The sequence below is a fragment of the Chrysemys picta genome, chromosome 16 (genome assembly GCF_011386835.1).
Source record: "Chrysemys picta bellii isolate R12L10 chromosome 16, ASM1138683v2, whole genome shotgun sequence".
NCBI classification, from domain to species: Eukaryota; Metazoa; Chordata; order Testudines; family Emydidae; genus Chrysemys; species Chrysemys picta.
Window position 1 is genome coordinate 10,202,020 of NC_088806.1, and position 10,459 is coordinate 10,212,478.

A 10,459-nucleotide genomic window follows, 5' to 3' on the forward strand; every position below is an offset into this window, starting at 1 on the left:
CTGGGGTCTTTGGGGGTCGAGTGGATCGGCGAGCTCCGGCGCCAATGGGGTGGACAGGATCGGCCATCTAAACAGGAGCAAGGGATGGGAGCGGCCTCCTGTCTAGAACAAAGGCAAGTCGCTGGGCTTACGCCGGGGTCGGTGGGTGAAAATGAACTGCCCTTTGCTAGCCGGCAGGTCCGATCGATGGGGGGGGGGACCTCTGGCATTTAATGCAGGAGCAAAGGTGGGGTGAGATTGATGGGGGACCTGGGCAGAAAGAACACTTGGGGCCCCACCTCTGGCCAGGCCAGGAGTCCCACACTCTCCCCCTGCCCTGGGGGCCGGATACATGAGCCGGAGGCTGCTCTCGGGCACCCCGGCACCTACCCAGGGTGGGCGGAGGATCCGGGACGCCCTACAGCTGCCCGGGCTCCGTGGGCAGCTCTTACCCCGGCCTAGCCATGCCAATTCGACCCAGGTTCTGGTGCTCCTACAGGGGGCCTCAAATTGGCCGGGTCCCGTGTGTGACTCAACCCCGTGTGTGAACCTCTACTGTGTGAGCTAAAAGCCGCATCTGTTTTAGCCCAGGCTGGAGCAGTGCCATCAATGTGTCGCTGGTCTGGGGGACAGAGAGCCTCACCAAGCCCCACCCCCCATATTCACCAGCTGGGGATCCGGCCACCCCGGTATTCACCCCACCCACCCCCAGCCTCCCCAGGAACCACCTGGCCTTTGCGTTCACATAACGTGTTTATTTTGTACAAAACAGGGGAAGTCTGGCTCCACACGTCTGCCTGTCCCAGGCAGCTCCCCGGCCCCCCCAAACTCCAGACTGCCTGAGAAAGTCAGGCTGGCTTCGTGGCAGAGTCCGGCCGCCCCTCCACGGCTGCATCCTCCACACCTTCTGCCTGCAACGTATCAGCCCCACCGTGCACGACCAGGGAGCCGAACCCCTCCGAGGGACTGAGCCAAGTGCCCCCCACCGGCAGCGCTGGGCTCCGTTTTCCCAGCCCCCGCAGATTTTCAAGCGGGTGGAGAAAACGATCAACACCCCCAGGCCGGGAAATCTGAACCACGCTCAGGAACCAAACGGTTGTGGAGCCGGTCCATCAAAACGCCCCCGTCCCACCGTTTTGGCTCTGTTCGGACTTGAACTTCGGCCAAAAACGTGGAGCTCCCCCATTTTGACATTTTTCTGAGCCTTTTTTTTTTTTTTTTTTAAATCCTCCCTCCCCCCCTCCAAAGCAGAACTGACACCTTCCCTCAAACAGTTTTGTTTTCTGTGGATCAGCCTTTTCCCATGGGGAAAAAAAAATCTCATTGAAAAATTCCTGTTAGCATGGGGAAGCTCAAATCCAGTCTCATGGTGCAGGGCTTCAGCTGGTTGCCTGTATGGTCAGGAAGATTTCCTCTCCCTCCACCTCCCGCCATGCACAAGGAGTCAGGTGCATCTCGGTTGTTATGTTTTTTCTGGCTTTCTCTGACGCAGCAGGGATCGGCCACAGCTGGAGATGGGACACCGGCAGGGGTGGGCCAGAAAACCCTCTTTCTGGGTCCATCTGATCCCCGGATTTGGGGTTAGGAAGGACTTTCCTCCCAGAAGTTGGATTAGCAGGGACATTGTGGGGTTGTGGTTTTTTTTGCCTTCTGCTGCAGCACAGGGCATGGATCACCCGCTGGGGGCACCGATCGCCCACTGGGATCCTCGGGGCGCGTCTCACCTGCCGCGGTGCAGTGATCGAACGGAGTCTTCTGGCCTCACAGATCGTCAAACAATCCTGCCCCTCTCCTGTGGCCGGGGATCGGCTGGCAGTGGGGCGGCACGTCCCTGCAGGGGCCGCATAGTCCAGTGCAGGGTGGGAGTGGGGGGAGGGGGGAGATTTGCAGTGGGTCCCCCTCCCCCCGTCCCCACGCCTAGACGTAGGCGTTCTTGCCGTATTGGCCGACACTGCTGGCGTCGGAGCCTCTCCGGGGGCGCTTGGGGCCGGCCTTGGGCGCGCTGTAGGGGTAGCTGAAGCTGGCGGGACACAAGGGGAGGGACAGGGTCACGCACACGGGGAGCCGGGGGAGGAGATCTCCCCTCTCTGCTCCAGGACAAGGGGTCAAAGCCCCCCCCCGTTACCTCTTGTCCCGTGAGGGATGGGTGCAGCAGGAGCCCAAGAGGCAGCCACCCCCAACGATGGCCAGCAGGGATCCGCTCCAACCCAAGTACAGCGCCGGGCCGATCTCGTACCTGCGGGGACAGAGAGATGGGTGTCAGGGCCAGGTGCCTCCCACGCGGCGGGGACGGGATCCCGCCCCCCTCCACCTCCCAGTCCGCCAGACTCACTTGGTGCCGGGGAAGAGGGGGTCGAAGAAGTCCCGGGTGATGTTGAAGGCGTACCAGGAGAGCGCCACCATCCCGCACAGCCCTGGGGGGGAGAGGAGACAGCGTGAGTGCCTTGGGGGGTAGGCCCACAACCCCCCACACACACCCTGCCCTGCAGCATGGACTGCACAGCGCTGGGGCAATTCCCTGCCCCCTGGGGCCCAGAGGGGGTGGATTGGGGGTGTGGCTTGAGCATCCAGCACTGTAGCTATTCCCTGCTGCCCAGGGCCCATAGGGGGCAGAGCGGAGGCATGGCCAAGGCATCCCATGCCGTGGCTATTCCCTGCCCCCCCGCCCCCGGGGCCCATAGGGGGCCTGGCAGGCTCTCACCTGCCAGGATGAACATGCAGCCCCCGGCGGCCACCATCTTGCCCTTGGCCACGGGGTTCCCGTCCGCCACCTTGGTGCACTTCATCCCCACCACGCCGCAGAGGATGGCCAGGAAGCCGAACAGCAGGGCCGTGATCATCAGGGCCCGGCAAGCCTGCAGGTAGCCTGGGGAGAGGACACAGATGGGAGGGATCCAATCTGGAGCTGGAGGAGGGTCCAGAGCTCCCGGCTCCATGGGGTGCGGCCCAGCTGGGTGGGCAAACACTTCGGGGTCAGTGGGGCCAGGCTGGGGCGCTCCGTAAGAACTAGTTGTGATGGTGCCTCAGTTTCCCGCATCTATCATGGGGCTCGTTTCCTCCCCCCCTACCTGACAGGGTCAATACAATCAAGACGGGGAGGTGCTGTGGTACGTGCGTGCCCAGATAGACGCGTATCTACGCCAGAGTCCAAAAACCCGCCTGCCACCCCGATCCCTGCGGCCAATGGAAGAGAGGGAGAATGGGCCATGTGGTCCAGGGGCAGATTACGGGGCCTAATGTGAGCGTGATCTGCCTCACCAGTGGTCTCTGCTGAGATCGGGAGCCCCCGCTGGGCCGGGTGCTGCACAGTGACCCTGACTGAGAGCAGGGCCCTGGGGTGCTGGGTAGACCTGAACCCAGATCAGGGCCACAAACGTGAGGCAGAGTGTGGGGGTAACCCCAGAGCCGTGGGCACCGCCCGCCTCGGCAGGGACCCAGCTGGGGCTGCTTCGCTCCATGAGCCGCAGCCGACGGAGCGGTTTGCTGGGCCGGGAAGCAGTAGTAGGTTGTTGAACTTTACTGAGGCAGCAGGTGACAACCTGACCCACAGCTCTGCCCTCCATCCCCGGCTCTAACCCACTAGCCCCCACTCCCCTCCCAGAGCCGGGGAGAGAACCCAGGAGTCCTGGCTCCCAGACTCCCCTTCTCTAGGGTTACCATATTTTGTGCCTCCAAATGGACACTCCACGGGGCCCCGGCCCCACCCCCAGTCCCGCCCCCGCCCCAACTCCGCTCCTTCCCCAAAGTCTCCGCCCCCTCCCCTGCTTCCCACGAACATTTGATTCGCGGGAAGCCTGAAGCAGGTAAGGAGGGTGTGGGGGGAGGAGGCGCGGCCCAGGCTGGCCCCCCCAGCGGCTCCAGCCTGGGTCGGCTCGGGCCCTGGGGTGCCGGCCCCGGCAGGGCCGGCTTTAGGAAGTGCGGGGCCTGATTCGAACAGTTTTGACGGGGCCCCGGCAGGGATGACTGAAAAAAAAAAACGTAAAAAAACACGTGGGGCTTGTACTCACTGGGCGGCACTCCTAGTTTTCGGCGGTAGGTCCTTCACTCGCTCCGGGTCTTCGGTGGCACTGAAGGACCTGCCGCCGAAGTGCTGCCGAAGACCCAGAGCGAGTGAAGGACCTGCCGCTGAAGTGCTGCCGAAGACCTGGAGCACTGCCGGGTGAGTAAAAATTAACAAGGAGCCTCTAGCCAGGGAAGGGATTCTCGGCCACTTGCCCCCACCCCGGCGGCCCTGCCACTGGGCGCGGGGCCCTCTTAGGCGCAGGGCCCGATTCGGGGGAATTGGTGGAATTGGCCTAAAGCCGGCCCTGGGCCCCGGGCCCGAGCACCCCCGGCCGGCCCAGCACCGGCGGCCCCTGGCGGCCCGGAGCACCCCCCAGCTGCCCAGCACCGCCGGCCCCGGGCCAGCCCCTGGCCCAGCACCGCCGGATTTTCCCGTACATGTTCAGCTTTTTGGGATTTCCCCCAGACGGGGATTTGAGTCCCAAAAAGCCGGACATGTCCGGGAAAATCTGGACATATGGTAACCCTACCCTTCTCTAAGCAACTCTAAACCCACTTCCCTCCCAGAGTCTGTTCTCTCTCTCTCTCTCTCTCTCACACACACACACACACACTTGTTTCTGAGGGAATGGGGGCTGGTGGGCTAGAGCGCGGGGGGGGGGGGGCTGGGAGCCAGGACTCCTGGGTTCTCTCCCCAGCTCTGGGAGGGGAGCAGGGGCTGGTGGGTTAGAGCCGGGGACTGGGAGGCCGGAATGGTGGGTGAGAGACTGTTGGGGTGAGAGCCAGGACACCTGGGTTCTCTACCAGCTCTGGGGGTGGGGGGCTGTTTGAACACAAAATCTCATTCTAACCACCCTAACCACATCCTCCAACCCTCCGCCCCTCGGCTCAGGTCCCGGACGCCTGGCAGCGGATCAGGACATGGGCTGCCCAGCGGGCACCGAGCCCCCAATCGCCGGGAGCTCCGGGTACTTCCCGCCCCCTTGGGACACCTGCCACGGGCAGTGCCTGGGCCATGCTCCCAGCGTTTGCCCTGGCGCCGGGCCTGAGGAGGGCGGTGGCCGTAAACAGGGGCTGCCCGCCTGGCTGCGGAGGGGGGAGCCGGTTAAGGACCGGCCCCGGGGCGGGGAGGGGGGTTCCAGCTCTCCAGGGGGCTCCGCGCACGGGGCGGGGGAAGGTCCCGGCTCTCCAGGGGGCTCCGTGCCCGGGGCACAGGGGGCGGAGACGGGAGGTCCCGTCTCTCCAGGGGGCTCCGCGCACGGGGCGCAGGGGACTGGGAAGGTCCCGGCTCTCCAGGGGGCTCCGCGCACGGGGCGGGGGAAGGTCCCGGCTCTCCAGGGGGCTCCGTGCCCGGGGCGCAGGGGGCGAGGAAGGGGGGTCCCGGCTCTCCAGGGGGCTCCGCGCACGGGACTCAGGGGGCGGGGGGAGGTCCCGTCTCTCCAGGGGGCTCCGCGCACGGGGCAGGTCCCGGCTCTCCAGAGGGCTCCGCGCCCGGCTCTCCAGGGGGCTCCGCGCCCGGGACTCAGGGGGCGGGGGAGGTCCCGGCTCTCCAGGGGGCTCCGTGCCCGGGGCGCAGGGGGCAGGTCCCGGCTCTCCAGGGGGTTCCGTGCCCGGGACGCAGGGGGCGAGGAAGGGGGGTCCCGCCTCTCCAGGGGCTCCGCGCACGGGGCGCACGGGGCAGGTCCCGGCTCTCCAGGGGGCTCCGCGCACGGGACTCAGGGGGCGGGGGGAGGTCCCGTCTCTCCAGGGGGCTCCGAGCACGGGGCAGGTCTCGGCTCTCCAGAGGGCTCCGTGCCCGGGATACAGGGAGTGGGGGAGGTCCCGGCTCTCCAGAGGGCTCCGCGCCCGGGACGCAGGGGGCGGGGGAGGTCCCGGCTCTCCAGGGGGCTCCGTGCCCGGGGCGCAGGGGGCGGGGCAGGTCCCGGCTCTCCAGGGGGCTCCGTGCCCGGGACACAGGGGGCGAGGAAGGGGGGTCCCAGCTCTCCAGAGGGCTCCGTGCCCGGGGCGCAGGGGACTGGGAAGGTCCGGCTCTCCAGGGGGCTCCGTGCCGGGGCTCACGGGGCGCGGAGCGGGGGTCCCGCTTACCAGACAGCGCCAGCATGGAGGGGAAATCCCGGCAGTTGTAGACGCCGGTGGAGTCGGTGGCGCAGCTCTGCCAGAGGTTCTCGAAGAGGGTGGAGGTGGTGATCACGTTGCCGTCCACCGTGGACACCCGCCAGTAGCTGTTGGGCAGCGTCACCCCCAGCAGCCCCCAGCCCAGCGTGCCCAGGAAGAAGCCCCCCGCCTCCACCGCCGCGGCCATGGCGCGCTCGGGGCCGGGGCGCACGGGCAGGGGCGCACGGAGCTGGAGCGCACACGCAGGGCGAGCGGCGGATGGCTCAGCCCGGAGCGGCCCGTCAGGTAAAACCAGAGGCGGCCTGACGTCAGGGCGGGATAACGGGGCCGAGTGGCGGCTAACGGGGCTGGGGGAGGCGGGGCACCTGGCGGAGGGGGCGGGGGAGGTGTGGATGGGGGCGGGGTTGTGCACCGTCTGCCTGGATCGCTGACTCGCCACAGCCCTCGCTGTGTGTGTGTGTGTCCCCTCCCCCAGCTATGAACGTGACTAAGGCTCTCCTGGAGCTGGGCGTGGAACCCAGGAGTCCTGGCTCCCAGCCCCCCCTGCTCTTACCCACCAGCCCCCACTCCTCTCCCAGAGCTGGGGAGAGAACCCAGGAGTCCTGGCTCCCAGCTTGCAGGTCACGTTGACCTTCCCCCAGGCCATAATGGGGTTAAGCCTGGCCCCTTTGACTCCAGCCCACTGAGTTGCACCTGTTACGTCTCATTCCCAAACTACCCCTCCAGGAGCTGCGGCCTCACGCCAGCCCCTGGTACGGCTCTCCTGCAATCAAACCCCTTTCTCTGGGCTCATAGGAACCTGCCCCCGAGTGCAGCCCGTTCTGGGGTGCCATGCAAAATCCGTGGCCGAGTACTGACGGAGCGGGAAAATCTTGGCTCCAGTTGATCCTGCAGGGAGAGCCAGGATGCACCCTCCCTTGCGATAGCCAGGGACGCTATGAGCGTCTCTTGGGCTGCATTCCAAACTGGCACGGACCTCTATCACATGCGCCCCTTCCTGTTGACACCCAGGGTTTACCCCTCTTTCCTCTTGGGAGGCTGCCAGCCCCGGATGAGGAGAGGTGGGCCAGGCAGTGGTTTCTCTTGGATGCACGGTTGGAAAGAAGCTGGTGCGTTGCACAATCCCTAAGGCATTCACCTGGCTTAGCAAGGACACGAGGAAGGCGGGGACGCTGGTTTCTATGCCATGACAAAGGGCGATTTCTCAGAGCCAGACAAAGGTGGACCCCAGCGCCAGCCGCCGGGAGCCGAATCTGGCCACGTTGAGCCAGAGAATAAGAGGCTGTTGACCCCGGCAGGTGGTGAGCCATCAGCAGGATTTATTTCTCCATCCCTCCCGAATCAAGCGTCTCTTTCTTACAGACCCGATTTGTTTCTCTGGCAGATTACCGGGCCTCCACACAGTAATCCGGGCCTGAGATTTTCCAGCCCGGGGCCTATGGGAGGTCTGGCTAGAGGATCGAAACAGCCCTGAAGGATCAATGAATTGTTTCTCCAGAAGGGTTGGCTGAAGGCACAACTGTCCCTCCGTTTCATAAGCAGGTTTCTCGCCCAATCCGTTTTTCTCCTGAACCTGGCACCACTCAGTGGCAAGAGGCCTTTCTGGGGCCGCAGCTCAGATGGTTTTTCTAATCTTCCTTGACAAATGCCAGTGGAAATGCCAGTGCCTGCCTCCATTGGCCTGGGGCTTTCCTGGCAGGCAGGGGTTACCCAAATACAGTGATGCCCAACTAGCCCAGTGGCACAGCAGGCTGCTACAGCCTGTCCCACCCGTTTAGCTGCTCCTCAAGGTGCAGCTCTTCTGTGTGGCTGAGCGGGGATGGAGTTTAACAGCCCGGCAATCACAGCTGTTGGTCTCTCTGGTTTCCTTTGTGCCCTTCCGGTGTGGCCTACCTTGGATAAAATCAGGATAGGCCTGTTATCCCAAGATGCTTAGCTTCAGTCCCATCCCAGCTCCAAACTCCTTCCCCCTCACCAGCAAATCCCCAGCCAACATCTATTGGCAATTGGGGATTTTCGTGGAGGAATTATTATTATTTGGTACCAAATTGTCCATTTTTGCAACCAAAAAAATAGAGAGCTGGTAAAAAAAAATTCTTTTCACCAGAAATGTTTTTTTTTCTATGTAAGCCTAGAAGCACCCAGGGGTGCTGTGTCATTTCCCCAGGTTACTGGGTGGGGGCTTGAGTCAGTTTTGTGTCGTATTGTTGAAAAGGAACCCCAAGATATCAAACCCGGCCCTGGATGCTGCCGGCTCCACCTGGCAGAAGAGTTACATTTAGACACATTTTTCATGGGAAATTTGCATTTTCTGCGAACAAAAAATGGTAAGTTTTTGTCCAAAACCAAAAAAAATCACTGGACATTTTTATTTTGCTGTTGCCAAAAAGAACCAAAAAATGGTTTGGGTTTTTTTTATATAAACCTCCCAAATCGCCAAGGAAATATTGCAATGAAAAATGAAACCGTTTTCATGGTGTATCCATGTTAAATATTCGCCAGAGCAAAAATTATAAAACAAAAAAGTTTTGGGGGAAATGAACAAAATGTGTCTGTATTTTCTTTTTCTTTCTTTCTTTCTCATTTTGAAATGGTTTTCAAATTTCCATTTTAGGAAAACTGTGAGAATCTGGCAGAAAAACATTAGCAATGTTGTCATTTTTTCCCCCTTGAAAAGTGTTAATCTTTTTTTTTTTTTTTTTTTTTTTTATGTCTACAAGGGGAAATTAGGGAATGTTTTCAAAGTAAACACAAAGAGAAAAAAAGTCACAACATTCCAAAATGGAATTTTCCAAAGAGAACCAACATTCTGGAAATTGAACAGCGATTTTCATTTCAATGTGGAATTTTTTTTTTAACAAAAATTGGGGGAAATGTGACAAAAAAATCCCTATGCCATGAAATTGGATAAAGTCATAGATTTTTAAGCCTAGATGGGATGAGATCATCTCTAGTCTGACCTCCTGCACGACACAGGACGTTAAATGACACCAAGTGACCTCTGTTTGCAGCCCCGTAACTTGTGTATTGTTGAAGCTCTGTTCACAGCGGGGGCCCTGATCTCGGTGGGGTCTGCGCAGACCCAGGCCGAGCTCAGGGGCCCGTTGTGCACAGATCCCGCCCGAGATCAGGGTTCTTGCTGGGGCGGGATTTGCTTGGCTGGGGCATCATCAGTGATCTTTGGTTCCAGAGGGAAGTTATTGCTTTCTGCTCCTTCGCACGGGCTCTGGAGACAGCAGGGGTGTGACTTGGGGGCTGGGGAGGGCCGTACCAGCCTCCCCTCCCTGCCAAGCTCTGATGAGGGGGGGCCCAGACAGCGCTGCCAGAGCTCGGTCAGTTAATTATTTACCCCTCTGCAGTGGCTTTGATCAAGGCCAAACTCGAGACCTTGGCCACTATCCATCCTGGGGCTGGGAATGACTGGGACAAGGATGGTAAACCAGCCGGTTGCTTGGCAACAGGGTGCTGGAGATATGGGGTGACTCATTAATGCCCCTTGCTCCCATTCCCTGCCGCTGGGGTGTGGAGAACCCAGCCAGCCTTCAGCCCTGCTTGGGGCAGCGGTGGGTAAGGGGCTAGGCCAGGAGCTCTGGGACGGAGGCCTAGGGGGCCGGGAGCCAGGGTGTCCTTTGGTCAACCAGTCAAACATGCCCCATGCAGCTGCCTGGCTGCTGTGTCCTGGTTCAAGCTTCAGCCCCCTCGCCTCCCCCATGGGGCTGTGGGGCACTTCCCTCTCCTCCCTCTGTGGAGGGGGGGGTCATCTGGGGATAGATAGATAGATAGATCGATAGATCGATAGATCGATAGATAGATAGATAGATAGATAGATAGAGGGGGTGGATGGGGATAGATAGACAGAGCGGGCATCTGTGGATAGATAGATTAGATAGATGGGGTGCCTGGGGATAGATAGATAGATGATAGAGGGGGTGGATGGGGATAGATAGAGGGGGTGCCTGGGGATAGATAGATAGAGTGGGCGTCTGTGGATAGATAGATTAGATTAAATAGATGGGGTGCCTGGGGATGGATGGATAGATAGATAGATGGATGGGGTGGATGGGGATAGATAGAGCGGGCATCTGTGGATAGATAGATAGATAGATAGATAGATAGATAGATAGATAGAGGGGGTGGATGGGGATAGATAGAGCAGGCGTCTGTGAATAGATAGATAGATAGATAGATAGATAGATAGATAGATAGATAGATAGATAGATAGAGGGGGTGGATGGGGATAGATAGAGGGGGTGCCTGGGGATAGATAGATAGAGCGGGCGTCTGTGGATAGATAGATTAGATTAAATAGATGGGGTGCCTGGGGATGGATGGATAGATAGGTAGATGGGGTGGATGGGGATAG

General features: G+C 60.7%; 1 protein-coding gene across 1 annotated transcript; it reads right to left on the bottom strand.

Moving 5' to 3' along the window:
* Positions 1-713: 713 nt before the first annotated feature.
* CLDN15 (claudin 15) lies at positions 714-6,453 on the bottom strand. Its single transcript, XM_005312116.4, has 5 exons — positions 6,067-6,453; positions 2,681-2,845; positions 2,312-2,393; positions 2,105-2,215; positions 714-1,999 (listed from the first exon to the last, which is right to left on the bottom strand). The coding sequence occupies exons 1-5, from the start codon at positions 6,281-6,283 to the stop codon at positions 1,897-1,899; spliced, it is 678 nt and encodes a 225-aa protein (XP_005312173.1). The 5' UTR covers positions 6,284-6,453; the 3' UTR covers positions 714-1,896.
* Positions 6,454-10,459: the final 4,006 nt, after the last annotated feature.